This window comes from Hippocampus bargibanti, linkage group LG08 (genome assembly GCF_051943395.1).
Source record: "Hippocampus bargibanti isolate YZ-2025 linkage group LG08, ASM5194339v1, whole genome shotgun sequence".
NCBI classification, from domain to species: Eukaryota; Metazoa; Chordata; class Actinopteri; order Syngnathiformes; family Syngnathidae; genus Hippocampus; species Hippocampus bargibanti.
This window is the reverse complement of record NC_142741.1, coordinates 15,539,542-15,559,972: the sequence shown is the minus strand read 5'-3', so window position 1 is coordinate 15,559,972 and position 20,431 is coordinate 15,539,542. Positions and strand designations below refer to the sequence as shown.

The 20,431-nt window shown below is 41.8% G+C and overlaps 1 protein-coding gene across 1 annotated transcript; it reads right to left on the bottom strand.

The window, feature by feature from the left end:
• Positions 1 to 355: 355 nt before the first annotated feature.
• Positions 356 to 20,299, bottom strand: tnfsf11 (TNF superfamily member 11). The gene is made up of 4 exons (XM_089002165.1): positions 19,909 to 20,299; positions 15,930 to 15,965; positions 3,571 to 3,697; positions 356 to 2,685 (listed from the first exon to the last, which is right to left on the bottom strand). The coding sequence occupies exons 1-4, from the start codon at positions 20,107 to 20,109 to the stop codon at positions 2,249 to 2,251; spliced, it is 801 nt and encodes a 266-aa protein (XP_088858291.1). The 5' UTR covers positions 20,110 to 20,299; the 3' UTR covers positions 356 to 2,248.
• Between the last annotated feature and the right edge of the window lie 132 nt (positions 20,300 to 20,431).

The window sequence follows — 20,431 nt, the reverse complement described above, 5'->3', positions numbered from 1 at the left end:
AGATCACATTAGACATTAGTGTATGCCCTTTGCTTATCCAATGTCAAAGTTAAGTTTATTCAGATGATATTAACTCCACAAACTCGTATTGTGTATCCCTTGTGATTCCTGTTCTGTGGGGGTTCATGAAGGTTGACAAGTTGTCATTGAGTTTTTCTATTACAATTAAAATCAATTTAGAACATCTCAAAATTAGTTTGGGGGGTTCTAGCTCACTTTCCAATGACTATGTGATCCGATAGATTTTGTTCTTTTTACTCACGTGTTTTTGCAACAGTGCTCAGTGAATGTAGAAAGGGCGTTGAACCAGGAACCATTCCCACACTTCAATACACCATGACACTTAATTACAAAAGTAATATTATTTATTTATTTAAACAAACACAAACAACAATTAAAAAACGTCACACCGAATTCAGGTACGCTACTATCTTGCAGAATAAACAATACAAATTGCTTTCAGTTAGAAGAGTGCCCAAACAAGATACATAAATATGGAATTAGAGCTGAAGCCCATTTTTTTCACATAAAACAAAAAGCGTGCCTATTTCTGAAGTGCTGCATAATGAATGTCGGCGACATAAAATACTTTTCTTTTTTCCTTTTTTTGTTTTACAGCCGAAAGTCACTTGAACAATGACCTGCCTCTGTACTTCTATTGCTAATAAATAAATAGTGCATATTCCCATTCACCTCGGAGAGCCAAATGAAAACCGAGAAGGAAAATAAGTTAAAGACAAACCAAAGTCAATTTGGTTCCTCCTTTTCGAAGAGTCTCATCATGTCATTAAAGAGCAGACAGTCCAGCTATCTGCATTGCTTGTTGATCGTCACACAAAAAAACAACAACAACAAAAACAAACAAAAACATGTTATTGGTCGAAATGCAGTCAAAAATGTCATGTCGGCATGAGCATGATATAATCAGGAACGTGGTATGTTGAACTGGCTGTGTAAATAAAAACAAATCAAGCCAGAGTTAGAGTTCTTTAGAATAAGGGACTCACTATGTTTACATGAACCTCATTGTCCTAATTCCAAGCAGATGATGCAACACGAACAAACACATTGACAAGGTTATAAAGTGATAAGGTGCGTTTGCTGCCCGGAGTGCCATTTAAAAAAATACTGCTCAATGACGTGTATGCAAATAGTTGGGGCTCTTGAGTGGCACCAAGTGTAAAATTTAACAACCAAGTCCATGTTTTTTGGTCTTTCTTGCTGACAATGCGTCTGAGTGAGCCATTCTGTACTTTCGCTTCACTGGAATATCATGACCCAACAACAGTTTCTCCTACTGTAGCATGATTAGTTTGGCAAAGATTGAGACATACTGTACCTTCAAGCTACACATTTGCTATTGTGTTTTGAAATGAAGGATTCTCAGCTCGGGCCTTCATTGGTGGAATTTACATGTTCTCCCAGTGATTTCCACTTTCAAGTCAGGTTGCTCACAGGTTCTGAATAATAGATGCAAAATTGTTTGCCTAAACGTGCCTTGTGAATGACTGACACTGCACATCTCGGGAAAGTCTCAGCACACCAGCAATGGTGGGAACATTTGGGTCAGTGAAGGTGAAATTGACACCACATGGTTGACATGCTTTCTGTGTATAGTAGCTCAGTTTATCACAATGCTTGTTTTGAGACCGACACGAAATGGATGATGTTGCAAGAACAAAATGGAATAATCTCGGCACATCTTTGGTGCGGTCAATGATTTGCACATAAACATAGCCGACATGAAGGGACCTCGTCTGGCCCGCGTTGATCGCACAATCCAAAACATTTTTTGTCTTGAAAACACCGCCAGCTGAGTTTGAGCAATATTTTTGTCCCGTTAATGTTAAAATGCAAACAGATGCTGCCTCCGCTTCAGTATTTCCATGGTGATGCAGAGGTCCTTTGTCAACAACTCGTCGCTTTGAGTCCTTTGTTTGTCTCATCAGTGCAAAAAACAAAACAAAAACAAATGGCACACTAAAATCTGATCTTAATGAATAACATGAGTATAAACACACACAAATAGACACGAACACATAGACACACATACAGTATACACACGTACATACACACACACCCACGCATACACACACCTTAAAAGAATCCAGCGCTACATTGGACCGAGTCGAGTGTGGTTTTGTCTGTGTCAGGAAAAAGTAATGTGGTGAAACGATGAAATGCGCAATATCAGCGGCTTTTTGGGGGTCACTGCAGTAGCATGGCGCCATCCCAAGTCTGAACATTTTCAGTTACCCAACTTTATGGCCCCAAAGTAAGTGCCCACTCCATCGGGGTCCAGCATCCACGCGTTGGACACGGTGACGTACAAGGCGTCCCCTTGCTGCAGCCACAGGCCTCGGCCTTGCTGGGCGCAGTACATATTGTAGCTGGAGTTGTCCCAGCGCATGGTGCTGCCCGTCTTCATCAACAGGTCTGCTTTGCTGTTCTGCTTAATGCGCTCGTGGTACACGTACTGGATGAGCTGCGTATTGCTCACGTCCATGGAGTGCCCGCCGCCTTGATCTCCATCCCCGCGCAACTCGTAGTAGCGGAAGCAGGTTTTGGCATAGACGTAGTAAAAGCCCGACTTGACGACCAGTAATTTGCCCTTCTGGTAGTCCATCCTGTGACGATACCCGTGCACCTCGTCCCAGTCGATGGGGATCGCACTCGGTTCACCTGCTGCAATGAAAGAGATCGGTTAAGGTAGTTTAGCGTACAGGGTCGCTTACTATTCGGCGGATCAACATTTGCGTCCCCTCTATGGTATTTTCCGGTGTATAAAGCGCTCCCAAAAGCCTTGATTTTCTTCAAAATAAGACCCTGTGCCTTATACACAGGCGCACCTTGTCTGTGAAGTAATATTGAGCCACAACAGGTCTCTCAACTACTGTCAGCAGCCACGACTCCATTTCCCCCTGTAGAAGAAGTAATGCATAACCCCACCCTTTACTGTAATGCCTTATAATGTGTGCCTTATAGTTGGATTTTCTTTGTATATATTATATTTGGAAAACGTTTTTCATTCGTTAAATGTGTGTCTTATTGTCCGGCGCGCCTTATATATGGAATACATTTGAAAATACACTATTCATTGGGGGTGCGCCTTACACACCGGAAAATACGCTATACCACATTGTTTTTTTTTTCTATTTTGACTAAAAAGCGTGCACGTGCCAAGGACAGCCATGGTCACAGATGTAATTTTTAGCCCTTTTCACAAATGCCGGGACATAAATGCACTCAGAGCAAGCAACTCTTCTCCCCATCGTTACACGCAGACCTGCTGATGTCACAGACAACCGCACTTTGCCCCACCTCTTGAAGACATTCAGAAATAACTATAATGTACAATAGTTTCCTTCCATTTGATTATTATTTTTTAGTTTGTACGCATCTATTACCATGTGTTACAAAGGATGTTGTTAGTATTTCACAGAGGCAAAACACCATTTGAACGTGATTTTATTTTCTTTCGAAAGAAAATATTAAGATTGGATGTTTTGCGACTAAAAACAAGTCACAACACTGAATTGCATGCACTTAAATAGAGTGAGGAGAACTCACGCTTGGCCAACTGTTGATGCACCTTGATGGGAAGGTGGGCAGAGGGCAGGTTTTCCTTCTGGTTCTTGAAGCGTCGGTTCTTCTTCGTGGCTTTCAGCGCATTTAGTACCGGCTCCGTCTGTACTTCCTACCGCAAAGAGTTGAACGAGATGACAAATTGTGACAAAAGGGCAGGGGAAAATGTTTAAAACACAAACCAAACCCCAAAAAACAGTAATAAACACATTATATGTTTCACCACAGCTGTCATTTGAAATAATGGGCATGTCTAACTGTGTGTACTGCGCACACACACTGTCTCATTCAAACCAAACATGGTTTCCAAGCAAGTAAACAGTTACCGCCAACTCACAGCTGGCTTGAAAGCAACAATATTTACACCCTTTTCCATCAACATCACTTCAAAATTATACTGTTGCTACACTTCTGACTGGTGGGTGATAAGGAGAAAAGTTGTTGAGATTTGCAAATTAGATCATGTCAAATGCATTCATTATATAAGAATGAATTAACTTCAAAAAGACTAAGGACCGAAACCGAGAACAATCATGCAAGTGTAATGAATTTCAGTTTAACACCTCGTGTCAAATGCGGAGGTCAAAATTCATGTGAGTCTGTGTGTGTGCAGGTGTGTACTGGGTATATGTGTGTGCGTGTGTGTTTACATGACAAACAAAGATTAATTTCCTTCTTCCTCCACTTTTGTTGTGGATCACAAATTCAATAGCCATCTGATTTAACCCTTGAGTCTTTTAATCCTGGTAACTGACTTGAATAAGGATGGCTATTAATGAATCTTTTTAACTTGTTCAGAATCAGAATCAGAATCAGAATCATCTTTATTGCCAAGCATGTAGAACACACAAGGAATTTGTTTCCGGTAGAACACGCTGCACTAGTATCGTCGTCAAAAAAACTGCTAAGTGGCACTATTCAGTTCCATTTTCCATTGTTGATGATTTGTTTATCTTATCACAGACATCTCAGGTATGCTGAACCCGAGCCAACGAGTGGATTCAGTAAAAAAAAAAGAAATCTATTAAAAGTCTTGTGTGTGCCTGTCTATGTGTGTGTCCACATTAGTTCTTTCTCAATTTCTCAACTCTAGGCAAATAAAGTACTGTATCTCTCAAAATATGATGCCCTCCAAAACAAAATGCTTATTTAATGCGTGAGTGGAACATGTCAGGTAAACTTTGTCAGAGACGACGGTGTCGTTTTAGATTCCCTGAGCATCAGTGTTTTTATTGTTATTCTTTAAAGATATTTGTATGACATGAACTGAACAACTCTCGATGGCATGAAGGAAATGGCCAGCCGCATGGGGTCTGACACAATGTAGACCAAGTAAGAGAGAGAACCTTGTCAGAAAATCTGGGCAAGAAGTTCCAAACCATGCTGTATATCATCTGGACTCTCGGGGCTCACAATAGCCGAAAGCCAAAGCAAAAAAAAAAGGACATCTGAAGGAGAAACAGGAGTACGAAGGAATTCTGTGGCGCATGAGAAAGGTTTTTCTCGAAGCATCAGAAGACAATCCAGGAGAGCTGAATGTCACTATGGGGACAGAAAACGATGACTGAAAGAATGACCAAACTTCACTAAAAATGTAGTTAATTATCAGTTAAAAATACTTCGCAACAGATGATCTGTGAAGTTGCAGACAAGGAAAGAAGGATGGAGGCACCTGCACCAAATATGCAGAAGGGATGTAGAAAGTGCAGAATGGATGTACTGTAGATGCATTGGGAGACCTCGAGATGCTCATCAAACCAGACGAACGCGACACCCACTCACACAACGTGAATACGTTTCGTGGATGGACCAGGAAATTAATTTTGGAATGTATCAATGTAAAAACTGAAACAAAAGTGAATAAAATGACTCAACATAGGTATGCAGTTTTCTAATTTTGCACAAAATGAACCATGCTCGATGTCCTATCGCCACAGTCACACTTTGACGACTGAGCGAACTAAACTTCCTGAGGCAACGTTTGGGCAAGCCATGTAATGTCATCATCTGCAGCCAGTGTTGGCCATGTGGGAATGTCATAATTAATTGACATGTCAAACCCGATCAAGACTGATTCACTGAATACCTGGGGATCGATCAAGCCAAGGTTAAGAACCACTGGCCTTATTAGTTATAGTTTTGTTTTAATATTTGCAGTGGTTACTCTTAATGTACAGTTTGTACACTATGGGAGTATAAAGTAAAAGTGAGAGAATATAAGAGTGAGAAATGGGAGGTGACAAAGTGAAAGGGCGCAACCTTTTTTTCCTCAGATCCAGAATGGTTGAGGGGTGAAAGAGAGCATATCAAAAGGATACAGCGGGTGGGGAAAAATGCCAGGACTAATGGGGACAGAAACGCACCAGCTAAAGTGAAATGAATGGTTTATAGAACAGTAGAGCGATTATGTAAACAATGTCAAGAAGACAGGGAACAGAGCTGAAGGTGGCGGATTTGAAAAAGCAGAGATTCCAGCAGACATTTAAACAGCTTCTTCCCCCAAGCCATAAACTCTTTGTGAGACAATCTCTTTTCGTCAATGGATGCTACAGCTTTGTGTTTGCTTTCAACATTTAGCTTGTAGCAGACGTGAACATTCCACCATGACGTCCTTGATCCACTGGTAAAAAGGAGGCTTTGATCGTCTCCTCTTTCATCTAGAACTGATTCATGCAACAAAGGGTGCAGAAAGTGCTTACGATTCAATGACTGTGTCTTTTGTGTTGTGTCACATTATTTGTTACTTCGTGTTTGTTTTTTTTACTTCAAGATGGCGCCGCAAGAGTTGCTGCTTTTACAGCAGCCTTGTACTGTATTTGTTTTTCTACTCATTTCTTTCCTTTCCTCTTACTTTCATAACTTTGCTGCTGTGAAATGCAAATTTCTCCACTGCGAGACTAATAGAAGCTCATCCAATCCAATCCAATAACAGGAGGACCCGGAGAAAACCCACGCGGACCCATAACTAGTTATTCATTAATTTGTTATGGGCTCTAGATGTAATTTGTGGAGGGGATTAAACATTATCATGGCTCAAAACCCACCTATTTAAAATCACATTCTCTGTGTGGTTTTATTTCTTGTTTTATTATTTATATTTTTATCAGTGGTTTTTTGGCAAAAAAATGAGTGTGACACCCATGCCCTAAATAAACTGAAGCAGGAGGGAAATGAATAAGATGGTGATAATTGCAGAACCCTACAGCGGGTGTTGCTACATAGATGACATGACAAATGAGATGTGCATGACGGCACATGCTCAGTGCAGGTCTGGGAATTCAATCAGTCAGCATGAATGTCACTTCAAATCTTATTGAACACATTTGCACTTAGAGTAATTACATTAGAAGAGCTCCGCGTAGGTCTTGCCTGCATGTCGTGTCCCTCAACAAAAGGTATCAAAAACACGCCCACCACATCAGTCTGATGAAGGACCTTAAGCACAACATAGACCAAGGGTAACAGTCATGGGAATCAACGGTTGCATTGGCTCATTACCTTCAGAGGAAATCCGAAACAGATTCCTCGAGCAAAAACGTCCTGTTATGTTTTCAATCACAAAGCACAATTGAGAAAGAAGAAACGTAAAATCCCCCAGGGAGATATTCAGTGTTTGCTGTCCTATCAGCATTCACTGTATTGTATGTGTGCAAGCAAAATCTCATATTCTTGTAGGAACAGAACTTTGCCCGAGGGCCTAAATAAATTAAAGTAATGGTATAATGAAATGCAATATAACTGTTGCTGTGTACATTTCTCCACTGTGAGACTAATCAAGGCAAATCTAATGTAATCTAATGGAATCGATGAAAGCGTTTCTTCAGACGTAATCTGTTCTTCTTTGAACCTTCAAAGAAGTACAGATGACGAAAACCTTTTCATCGATGGACCACTCCTGTATGACTGAGATTTTACACAGACGTAAACTAATCAAATATGCAGAATAATCCATCACTTCGAGATGTACCTTTATCAATCTCTCAACAATGTCTCTGTGTGGTCTCATACTAGACAGGTCTTACCGTGCCTTGAAACTCCCAGTTATAGTGCAAACACGCTGAATTGCAATACACTTCCATGTCTAAAGCGCAGTTGTGTGATGAGCACTTGGGTAGGATGCAAAGTGTTTGAGAATCACTTGCCCAATGTGATTGTTCCGCTGCGCAGCAGCTAACCATCAGTTTGCAAAACACAAAATAAACAGTACACTCCAGTTTTTGACTTGTTTGTTTGCAGGATTATTACCAAAACACTGCATAAACTTTAGTGGAAGGGTAGAGCAAAGGTGACAACATTGCATTTATGGATCCAGGAATAGTGTATCCGCCTCCCAGTTGATGGGTGTTAGGTTTAAATCTCGACATCCTCCTGAATTATTGATTCTAAATTGTTCATAGATTTGAATGTGTGTGTAAGTGTTTGACCCATTAGAGGACCAGGACTACAGAAAATAGGTGGCTGGATGGATCAGAAACTTGTGTTCTTTTACTTTTTTCTGGGCTTTATATGGCGATAAAAGTAGAGGCCAAATGCAGCGTTGAACTGTCAGATTGTTTGTCTCTTTATGGCCCCTGCAGCTGACTTGCAAACTGTTCAGAGTGAAGTCTGCTGGGACAGGTTCCAGCAACTCCCCGTGACCATCTTCAGAATAAGTGGGATTGAGAATGAATGGATAAATGAAGTGCATGGATACATGTAGAGTTGAAAACCATCCATCCATCCAAGTCTATTCTGGAACTTGAGTTTCAGTCTACATGTACAGTGAGACCTCAGCTTACGAACACCTTATCTTACGAACTTTTCATTTTACAAACGTCAAATTTATGAAAATTAAACCTTGAAATACGCACTATTTTCGTGATACACACCCACCACGGCTGGTGGAGTAATCTTCGGCGGAAGAACACCAAAGCACACGACCTTCGGATCTGGCGGAGTAATCTTGGATGGAAGTACACGACCGAACAGCGCTCCAGCCGGCGCTACATTCCACACCCCCTCTCATTGAATGCACACGTCGATCGCCTCCTAGGAGCTTTTTGCTAATAATTTTCCCATTATGGGACAAAAAAAAACCACCACAGGCTCGTCTTCAGCCCAAGAAGACACAAAAGAAAATCACCGTCGCTGAGAAGAAGGAGATAATTGAAAAACACGAACGAGGTGTGCGTTTGTGTGATTTAGTGGCCGAGCACGGCTATGCTAAGTTAACCATTCCTACCATTTTCCGGAACAGAGAAGCCATCAAAGGTGCGTCTGTTGCAAAAGGTGTTTCAGTGCTCTCAAAGCGACGGTCTCAGGAAATCGAAGAAGTTGAAAAACTTCTGTTAATTTGGATTGACGAAAAACAGATCTCCGGCGACAATGTGAGTGAAGCTATTTTATGCGAGAAAGCACGGCTAATTCAAGCCGATATCGCCATGCGCCAACCTGGAAGTTCGGCGCTTATTGAGGATTTTAAAGCCAGCAACGCATGGTTCGAGAACATCTGAGGGCGAGGAGGAGGAGATGGCTGCAGCATCAAGTGAGCTCATAAAAGCAATGTTGGCAAAGTGGAAGGACGTGCAGGTTTTTACCGAACAGTTCCATCCAGAAAAGACTGTGGCTATGACAATCATCAACATGATGAACGATAATGTGATGCCTCAGCTTCGTAAGACCTTACAAGTCAGAAAGCAACAGGTGTCAATTAAGAGGTTTTTAATCAGCAAAAATGATGAGTCTCCAAAGAAGCAAAGAAGAGAAGCCACACCAGAGGTGAAGTTACCAACAGTCCTTATGGAAGGTGACTCTCCTTCCATAAGCCATCAACGACCATCAAAAATAAAAAGCTTTATTTTACAGCCCAGTTTATTTCTTTAATTACAGTCCTCATGTAATGTGCCTCTCTTTCCAAACAGCAATTCCCTCTGACCTTCGACCTCCAACACCATTCCATCAAGCCATCAATTACCATCATAAAGGTAAATAAAACGAGTTTATTTTATAGCACAGTTTATTTCTTTAATTACAGTCCCTATGGAATGTGACTCTCTTTCCAAACAGCAATTGCCTTTGACCTCGGACCTCCAACGCCATTCCATCAAGCCATCAATGACCATCACAAATGTAAATAAAGTGACTTTATTATACAGTGCAGTTTATTTCTTTCATTACAATACAATAGCACATTTATTATACACAGAATAAGGTATGTTGTGTGTAGTTTTAAGGCTTATTTAGTTGAAAAGTATATTTTATGGAAACCCGAGAACGGATTATTCCCATACTAATGGTTTCCTATGGGTTTTTTTTTTGTGATACACACGTTTTGGCTTACACACTAATGTAGCCACAAGGGGGCACAAGCCAGTGTCTTGTTGTGCCGGTCCCAAGCCCGGATAAATACAGAGGGTTGTGTCAGGAAGGGCATCCGACGTAAATTTTTTTGCCAAAACAAATATGTGACTCAAACCTCTGAATCCCATACCAGATCGGTCGAGGCCCGAGTTAACAACGGCCACCATTGGTACTGTTGACCTTCAGGGTGCCGGTGGAAAATTGACTACTGTTGGTCGAAGAAGGAGAGGAGGGAGATGTGCCCGGAGGAAAAGAGAGAAATGGAACGCCAAGAGGATAGAACTAAGAGTAGGAACTTTGAATGTAGGAACAATGACAGGTAAAGGTCGAGAGCTGGTTGACATGATGCAGAGAAGGAAGGTAGACATACTGTGTGTCCAGGAGACCAGGTGGAAAGGGAGCAAGGCTAGAAGCTTAGGGTCAGGGTTTAAGTTGTTCTATCATGGTGAAGACAAAAAGAGAAATGGAGTTGGGGTTATCTTAAAAGAGGAGTTTGTTAGGAATGTCTTAGAAGTAAAAAGAGTATCAGATAGAATGATGAGTCTGAAGCTAGAAATTGAAGGTGTGATGTTCAATGTTGTTTGTGGTTATGCCCCACAAGTAGGATGTGAGCTGGCGGAGAAAGAGACATTTTGGTTGGACTTGGATGAAGTCATACAGAACATCCCAAGAAGTGAGAGGGTTGTAATTGGTGGAGACTTCAATGGACGTGTTGGCGCAGGAAACAAAGATGATGAGGAGGTGATGGGCAGGTTTGGACTCCAGATGAGGAATGCTGAAGGACAGATGGTGGTTGACTTTGCTAAGAGAATGGAAATGGCTATTGTGAATACTTTCTTTCAGAAGAGGCAGGAACATAGGGTGACCTACAAGAGTGGAGGCAGAAGTACACAGGTAGACTACATTTTGTGTCAACGGCGCCATCTAAAGGAAATCAGTGACTGCAAAGTAGTGGTTATTGAGAGTGTAGCCCAGGGGTGGGCAAACTTTTTGACTCGCGGGCCGCATTGGGTTCTAAAATTTGACAGAGGGGCCGGGCCAGGAGCATTTGGAGGGAGTGTTTGGGCCGGAAATACTCCGAACAAGTTATGTCCATAATTTATAAAATCACTTCAAATGACTTCGACTGAGCGTATTTTACAAAGATTCCACAGCATATAGCTATAGTTTACGTTTTAAGACTTGCGCTGAATATATGAAGTCTTGTTTTCGAGTTGATGACGATCCCCATGTGACGTCACGTTAAGACCGCCCCTGACCGAGAAAGCGACATACAATGCATTTTGGGTACTTTGTTTGGTCTGAAAACTTCGTGTTAATCCGTGTTGATCCGTGTTGATGGCGAAATTAGAAGGAAAACACATAAATAACGCCATGGTGAATCGTTGTGAGTTGCACCAAGACAACTATTTGATATTCGCTGACACAAATTCCCAGCATACAAATCAGCCCATTTCCAACGGCGCTTGGGCGCCATCTTCTGCTTTTTCTGGGTGCTACATTGCTGTCATTGACGGCTCGAATTGATATGGGAGGACTCCTAGAATCAATTGCAAACATTTATGCTTTCCTCTTCAGAAGAACAAGAACAAGAAAACATCTTCTCCGAATCTGAAGCCATTGTTTTGATTCTCGAGCAAGGCAAGACGTCTTGGCGTGACGTCACGAACAGAGGGGTGGAACCTTCTGAAACTGACCATTTCCGGATTCATTTTGAAGTCATTTTTATTGGTGTTTTTCATTTAACTAAAAATATCAGCCTGCCTGATTTGGGTATTTTAGATGCTATAAATCGTTTTTCTGATGTCAGTGGGAAACAAAAACAAAAAATGGTGCCGGTTGTCCTTTAAATGTAGTGTGTACAAGCACAGTAAGAACACTACAACCCAATTTATTAACTGTCTTTCAAATGTGAAAAATATCCCTGATCAGTTAATAAATTTGTCTCAAGGAATATGCAAGATATGGCATTTACAGACTATCGATGAGCTTACACAGACATTTACAGACTATTTCGCAGATACTTGGAGGAGGAAATGGAAATAGATTAAAATAACATATGCACTGTGATTTATCAAGATTGCGTCTGTTTTTAAGTTTCCATCGAAGGGGCAAAGAAATCAACATTTATTGATAAATGGAATCACTTTCAACATTCAAAACATATTATTACACAACGAAATATTCAAGCTCAATAATACCTACTTGTGTTAAATTCCGCCAAATCATAGATGGTTTGTCCTGACCGCGCGCTCAACAAACTCCTCACTGACGCTCTCGCCTTCACAGGCAATATACACCATACACGTGTACCGTCGCCGAGCACACAAACATAGACTACCTGCAGTTGAAATTTGCATACTCGGCTCGGCAGCCAATCAGAAGCCTGCTTCTTTCTTCCGGACTTTCGCAAGCGTTACAAAGTCGTGCAATTGCATGTCATTTTCCAAAATAGATGCACAGAACCTCAAACTAGAAGAAAGATTCAAAAGAAGCTAACAACATATGTGACGCTACAAAACGTAAATTTACATTAAACCGTGACTGTAAAGTGTACGTGAGACTTATGAAAGGGGCTTAGTGGCTCGTAGGAATCAATGCAAACGTTGCATTGTGCACCACAATGACAATCGACTACTGTAGCAAAATTCACAGCCATGCGCATTTGACGTAAATTAAGCAAGGCAGCATTTGTAGTTGGTGCATTCTTGATTTTAAAAAAAACTTTATACTTTGTGACAATGTTTCTTATTGGATTGGATTGGATTTGATTTGCCTTTATTAGTCTCACAGTTATTGGGATTGGTCTCATTTTGCTTCAAGTTGGGAAAAATGGGGCAGGCAACTTTTCAGTTATCTGCCCTGTTGTTCGCTAGCTTTTTGTCATGAGTTTTAGACACTGTTTGTACTATAATTTGGGCAAGTTCGGCGGGCCGGATTGAAAAGCCTAACGGGCCGTATGTGGCCCGCGGGCCGTAGTTTGCCCATTACTGGTGTAGCCAGACAGAATAGGTTGGTGGTGTGTAGGATGATGCTGACAGTGAGTAAGATGAAGAACCCAAAGGCTGAAGTGAGGACAAAATGGTGGAAGTTGAAAAAAGAAGAGTGTTGCATGACATTTAGGAAGGAGGTAAGACAAGCACTGGGTGGGCAAGAGGTCCTTCCAGATGACTGGCAAACTACAGCGAACATAATCAGAGACACAGGTCGGAAAGTACTTGGTATATCGAGTGGAGGAATGGTAGATAAGGAGACTTGGTGGTGGAATGGGGAGGTGCAGGAGTGTATACAGAGAAAGAGGTTAGCAAAGAAGAAGTGGGGCACTGAGAGGACGGACGAGAGTAGACAGCAGTACAAGGAGATGCAGCGCACGGTTAAAGTAAAGGTAGCAAAGGCCAAACAAGAGGCCTATGATGACTTGTATGCACGGCTGGACAGCAAGGAAGGTGAGCCTGATCTTTAAAGGCTGGCGAGACAGAGAGACAAAGATTGTAAGGACCTACAGCAGGTTCGGGTGATTATGGATAGAGATGGCAATGTATTAACAGGTGCCAGTAGTGTAATAGCAAGATGGAAAGAGTACTTTGAAGAATTGATGAATGAGGAAAATGAGAAGGAACAAAGAGTAGAAGATGTGACTGTTGTGGCCCAAGACGTAGCAAGCATTAGCAAGGATGAAGTGAGGAGGGTGCTGAAGAGGATGAACGCACTCGGGCCTGATGATTTACCAATCGAGGTATGGAAGTGTCTTGGAGAGGTGGCGGTGGTGTTCCTGACTGGGTTATTCAACAAGATCTTAGATGGTGAACAGATGCCTGAAGAATGGAGATGAAGTGTACTCGTGCCCATTTTTAAGAACAAAGAAGATGTGCAGAGTTATACTAACTGCAGAGGAATAAAGTTGATGAGCCATACAATGAAACTGTGGGAAAGAGTAGTTGAAGCAAGACTAAGGGTAGAAGTGAACATTTGTGAGCAGCAGTATGGCTTCATGCCAAAAAAAGAGTACGACAGATACAGTGTTTGCTTTAAGAATGCTGATAGAGAAGTACAGAGAAGGTCAGAAGGAATTGCATTGTGTCTTTGTAGATCTGGAGAAAGCGTACGACAGGGTGCCCAGAGAAGAGCTGTGGTATTGCATGAGGAAGTCTGGAGTGGCAGAAAAGTATGTCAGAGCGGTGCAAGACATGTATCATGACTGTAAGACAGTTGTGAGGTGTTCTGTCGGTGTGACTGAGGAATTCAAGGTGGAGATGGGACTCCACCAGGGGTCATCTCTGAGCCCCTTGTTGTTTGCTATGGTGATAGACAGGCTGACAGCCGATGTTAGACAAGAATGTTCTTGGACCATGATGTTTGCAGATGACATTGTGATCTGTGGCGAGAACAAGGAACAGGTGGCGGAGAAACTAGAGGTGTGGAGATATGCCCTGGAAAGGAGAGGAATGAAGATCAGTCGCAGCAAGACGGAATATATGTGTGTGAATGAGAGGGATCCAAGTGCAAGAATGATGCTACAGGGAGAAGAGATAAAGAAGGTGGAGTCCAGAGCAATGGAGAGTGTGGAAAAGAGGTGAAGAAGCGTGTCCAGGCAGGCTGGAGCGGCTGGAGAAAAATGTCAGGTGTGATGTGTGATAGAACGGTTTCAGCTAGGATGAAAGGAAAATTGTACAAAACAGTGGTGAGACCAGCCATGATGTTTGGACTGGAGACAGTGCCACTGAAGAAAAGACAGGAAGCAGAGCTGGAGGTAGCAGAGCTGAAGATGTTGAGGTTTTCTTTGGGAGTGACCAGGTTGGATAGGATCAGGAATGGGTACATTAGAGGGACAACTCATATTAGAGGCTTTGGAGAGAAAGTCAGAGAGTGACTATATCGGGAGAAGGATGCTGAGCCTTGAACTGCCAGGCAGGAGACCGAAAGGAAGACCGAAGAGGAGGTTTATGGATGTGGTCAAAGAGGACATGAAGGTAGCTGGTGTGAGAGAAGAGGATGCACAAAACCGGGATAGATGGAGGACATTGATTCGTTGTGGCGACGCCTGAAGGGAAAAGCCGAAAGGAAAAGAAGACTTTTTGGCTTACACACTCTGTCTGGGAACCAATTAAGTTCGTAAGCTGAGGTCTCACTGTACTGTCGTTTTAAGTCAAGACATGGTCTCTACATCCTTCCTGCATCATACGCACTACTTCAGCTGAGAGACTTCACACGAATTTTCTCAGTAAGCCCTGCTGTTTTGATTGGTAGCGGAGTCCAAATTTAATTGGGATTTGATCCTTGGAGAGTTCGCAGAGTTGACAGAGTGGTTTGCAGTTTGGAGCCCAAAGTTTAACTGCGCGATTGGAACTGTGATCTTGATTTTCCTTTCAGTCTGTGTTGAGATTTGTTGACATCATAATCATTAGTGACACTTTCGAATGTGCATCATGCCATAAAAATATTTTGCCCAGCCGCAGGCGGCTTTTATAAATAAAGATAGAATGTAGCACAGCCATAAATTTCCAGATTGTTTCAAGTTTTGACGACATAACCACGTCACTGAAGCTGTCAGTCATGTCCTCAGATGAACGGATATACCTTGAATGCTTATTGACCTTCAAAGAAACAGCGTGTGAATGCTTACATGAGGGAAGCATCTTCATTTTCTATTTTTTTGGGTGGTATTTATTTTCTCTATGACAATAAGAATCTCCTGTTTGCATGTTTAAAATTGCCTTCTTCATCATCAATCAATTTAGTTTGGGGCAAATTTTCTTTTCGTTTGTTTTCCCAAAATATTTTTAACACTTTTGATGATGGGTTCTAGCAGCCTTTTGTCTACAGGGACATTTGTTATTTTGGCATGCTTAATGTTCAGGGGTACTGCCATCAGTCGCGTTAACATTGGCTCATGTTCTTGACACCCTCCATGCACCTTGTAACCTGATAACATCACAAGCTGGCCACTGTAGTAACCGCTGTCCCTGAAAGGGTGAAAATGAGAATACATGATGAGTTACACTAACCTCAATGGGTCGACGTGGAGCAGTGGTCAGATCTACCTAGGGACAGAAGGACATGAGAGGTCAGTGCATCATCACACCAGCTCAGAAAAGGTGATGAGTAAGCATGTTCTTGATATTTTACGCCTTACAATGTAAAGGAAGTTCAGGCTGCTTTAGTGTGTGTGTGTGTGTGTGTGTGTGTGTGTGTGTGTGTGTGTGTGTGTGTGTGTGTGTGTGTGTGTGTGTGTGTGTGTGTGCATGCGTGTGTGTGTGCGTGTGTGTGTGTGTGTGTGTGTGTGTGTGTGTGTGTGTGTGTGTGCATGCGTGTGCGTGCGTGTGTGTGTGTTTGTGTGAGTGCGTGTGTGCGTGTGTGTGCGCGTGTAGTTACTTTCCAAAGTTCACTCGGCATTCCCAAGTAGGAGGCTTAAATGTCAAAGTGATTTGTAACGTGGTTCTCCTTATGCGATTGTGTCAACAAGACTTTCACGCTCGCATAAAGCAAGGAGAGGGAGGGAATAAAATGTTGATGGGAATGATCAGGGCATCATTCCTGCATTTGGCTCCAACATCTCTGGTATAGCCGTGCAATGTTGAAGGCGCATGATGGTCCAATGCGAGACTACGTTCCTTGCACGTTTCCCGACTCATGCAAGACCTTTCGAAATCTTCGTTCGGTTTTGAAATTTTGGAATTTCGGTTCGTTTGGCAATTTTCATACTCGCCAGCCAATCAGAAGCATGCATCGAATAACTCTGTGCGAATAACTCATTTGCACATTTGGTTTTAATGTCCACTGTTCAATACTGTCGACCAGAAGAAAGGAGCTGAAAAAGATGGTGTCAGATCCCTGCCTTAGTTCTTACAGCATGTAAGTTCTCAACAGTTGATGGAGGGTACCAATGATGCTCACAGATAGATGAACACAGAGATGATTGTCTGCCGTGTAGAACTGCTCCAATAGCTGCTTTCCAGTGCTAATGACATGTTTTTGGTACCTCTTCATCGAATTGGCCAAATCGATCGCGTTCAACTTAACTCGCTGGTCTTCTGCCATATCACCGGACTACAAAACTTTTTTTTTTTTCATGTTTTCATGTAGGGTCACACAACACTGCCATAATGCATTGTACTTTTTTCGGTGATCATTGGGTGTTTGAATAGATAATTTCATTGACACTGTGGGTGCAACAATACAGGTGGCGCCAAACATGAACCTGGGGAGAAGATTAAACATTTGTCAATTATAAGAGCGAAACGAAATCCACAAAACAGGCTTATTCTGAACACTTTGAAGGAGGTTTTGACCACGAGCAACACATGACTATGCGCTGTATCTAACTCCATTTTCGTTTGATACTTTTAACGAAAAGATTTACAAAATATAGATTTTGCAGTGGAAAGCGATTGATTGTTGCCCTAGTAATATATTACATGAGAAGCTTTGGATTCTTTGATTGCCAGAACTGCAGGTAACCCAGGGAATTCTAACCACTATTTATCCTTGAGGCTAATGTTAGGCAAAGTCAAAATTGTTTTCGCAAAATGAAGCCATGGTGTCAACTCATCCTGGTCATTATGTAAAACAGGTTCCGTTTCCATTCCACACGCAGACAGTGATAGACATTTGAATTCTATAATAATAACAACATTTGATGTGTGTTGGCTTTTGTTTTGTCCACTATATCTTATCAGACAATCCAGTCTCCATAAGACGTTGGTCCCTCCTTTTTTCACAATGCTTTATTTATCACCCTAAAGATCTACTGAAAATTTGCCTTTGACTTGTAGCCAGTAGTGCCATCGTTCTGATTATTTTATAATCAGCATTTGTTCATAAAGTACCAAACCTTGCCAGTAGACCCGCCTCTTCCAGCATAACCAAGCACAATTTGGTCCACTTCTCTGTTCACTTGATTTACTTGCACTGTGTATTTTTCAGTAACCTTTTATCTTGGGAGATACATTCCAGATAGTATTTGGTAAAAAGGCAACTATTTAAAATAAATAAATAAATAAATAAATCAAATCCACACATTAACTAGTGGTTCTTAACGTTGGTTTGATCGAAACCCAGGGGTTCAGTGAATCGGTCTCAGGTGTTCGAAGGAGAATCTGCCATGGAGGTTAAAACACAACAACACATCCGTGTGGCCATCATTGGCCGCAGATGATCATATTACATTGGTTGTCTAATCAGTGCAGTTGGAAATTCAGTAGTCAATATGCAACAGTTGTGATAGTATGTCATGTGATTTAAAAATACATGTATATCTTAAAACACGCTAACTCTGTTGAGCAAATAAAAAAAGAAAGAAAATGTTTGGACAAATATTTACAACACGGATTCACATTCAGCACGGACCGTGATGGGACTCTGCATTCTATCCCCTAGATTTGTCATGCCAAGTTGAGCAATTGTAGTTTGCAAAACTGAAGGAACACTTCTTGGAACTGCATGAAGATTTATTTCATTCATTTTATGCAGAATTAAAAATACATTTCTTGAAATTGTATTTACTTTTTCTGTTTTCCATAAAGGCATTTTGAAGTCTTTGTATTTGTAAAAAAACACATTTTTTATTTTTCAGGGTTCAATGAGTTTGCATATGAACTTGTTTGGTTCGGTACATCTAACAAGGTTAAGAATGACCACATTAAAGGGTTAAACATATTAAAAACACTTTTGAAGTAATTTTGAGCACTTGCTCATACTTGCTCTCAAGAAAGTAGAGACAAATTACACATCACTTTGAGAAAAGCGAGAATTGGCTCTTTTATGCAGTTGTCCAAATAAGGTGTACAGCAGCCATGCTTCAGGCTGTCAATTGCAACCAAAGCGGACTCTAAATCTGAGCCATTCGTCAATTAAACATTGAAATACCATGTTTATCAAGCCAACTATATCATGCTGTAGGTGTGCAACTCTAAATTCAGAAAAAAAAGATAAAAAATGTTGAACATCTGAAAATCTACAATACAGCAGGGGTTGGACCAAAGAAACCACGTATAATGAGGTCTATGTTACGATAAACTGTATACACTTAAGTAACACATATACAGGGAGGGGGCTGCTATATTATCTACACGAAGAATAAAATATTTCTGTAGACCTATTTATTTATTCAATCAGTCCAAACAAAGTAAGCAAATATAGGAAATATAACCTTGCTCACCTATTTTAGGATCCAGTATAATATGGACCCTTGCACAACTTGGGTGTTTTTAAAAAGGCCCTACGAAAAGTGTTTATGAATATGGCGAAGTGAAAGCATATCATTCCATAAACATTCTGGGAGGGAGAGACCAGCAGAACGTCCTCCGGATGCTTTCCAGGTGAACCCAAAGCACCCTGACACAGCCCAAATGTGGTCTGCTCCCTTTTGGCTTGTCTTGACACAACCATCCTTCAACTCCCCAAAAACACCACAAAGTCTCAAAAAAAGCAGATCGTGGCACAATGTAAATATTTTTGGAGGTGAAGAGGGGAGTTCATAATGACCTGACAAAAACAAATGAGACATGCAGGCTATTTTGATTATGATCTACCCCTTGAATATTTTTTGTTGTTGTTGCACTTTACGTGTTGGAACATCTCGAGTCCTTCAGAATCTTGAGAAAGCTGTTGTTTATACCGCATGCTTATCTTGAATATATTAATCACCAACAATAGCGGATGTGCACATATGAGTGGAAACATCTGCGTTGTGCAAGGCGATATGTTGGGTATCATATTTTTATTTTATTATTCAAGTTCCATGGAAATATTCTCAGAACAAAGCCCGCTTGACCCGTCTGTTCACTCTGGCTTTGAAGCATTTTTGAGTACATTTTAAAAGGCATTTGTAGCATTTCAAAGCATGCCGCTCCCTTGTCAATTTTTTATATTTTAGGGTATTATTACATCGGGCAAACCAAGCCTTAACTTAAATGCGCAAAACACAAAAGACAAGAAACCAACCGAAAAGAAGAAAAATAACGAGAAAAAGCAGCAACTCCTTACCTGCTGTAAATAGCCGGTCAGGTGCATCAGGATGGCCACGCTGGAGGCCACCTGGAGCAATCCCATGACCACCAGGGTGCCGAATAAAAGCGGCCGATGCGAGTGCTCCGAGCCTGACGTCGGTTGGAGGCGGTGGTGGCCGGCCTCAACATCCACGGTCGTGCGCAGGTAGCCTCTGTACTCGCCATGGGCTGCTGCCATGCTCCTGTGCGTGCAGATGGGACTCAGTAGACGCGCTGAAGTGAAGCGGTAGGAGAGTGTGCGACTGAGTGAGCGAGTGCCTGTGCCAGTGGTAAAGTGGGTGGGCAGAAGCAGAGGAGGAGAGTGTCAAGTAAAACTCCCCCTGCTCCAGTCCCACTGGTGATCGAGGCGGGTGCCATAAATCCAGATGAAGCCGAGTGTGCGAATGAGGGAGTGAGCGCGCTGCAAGTGATGGGCCAATCCTTATCGCAACCACAGGGACACGTGACCCACCCATCCCCATCGTGTGACCACACCCTCACCGGTTTTACCTCGACACTTT

What these genes read in the sequence shown, in the direction of transcription:
- tnfsf11 (XM_089002165.1), bottom strand. Translation starts at nt 20,109, where the DNA reads ATGGCAGCAGCCCATGGCGAGTACAGAGGCTACCTGCGCACGACCGTG. An exon ending in TGACCGGCTATTTACAGCAG is followed by an intron (nt 15,966 to 19,908) that starts GTAAGGAGTTGC and finishes TTCTGTCCCTAG; the next exon opens with GTAGATCTGACCACTGCTCC. An exon ending in GCATCAACAGTTGGCCAAGC is followed by an intron (nt 2,686 to 3,570) that starts GTGAGTTCTCCT and finishes CTTTCATTGCAG; the next exon opens with CAGGTGAACCGAGTGCGATC.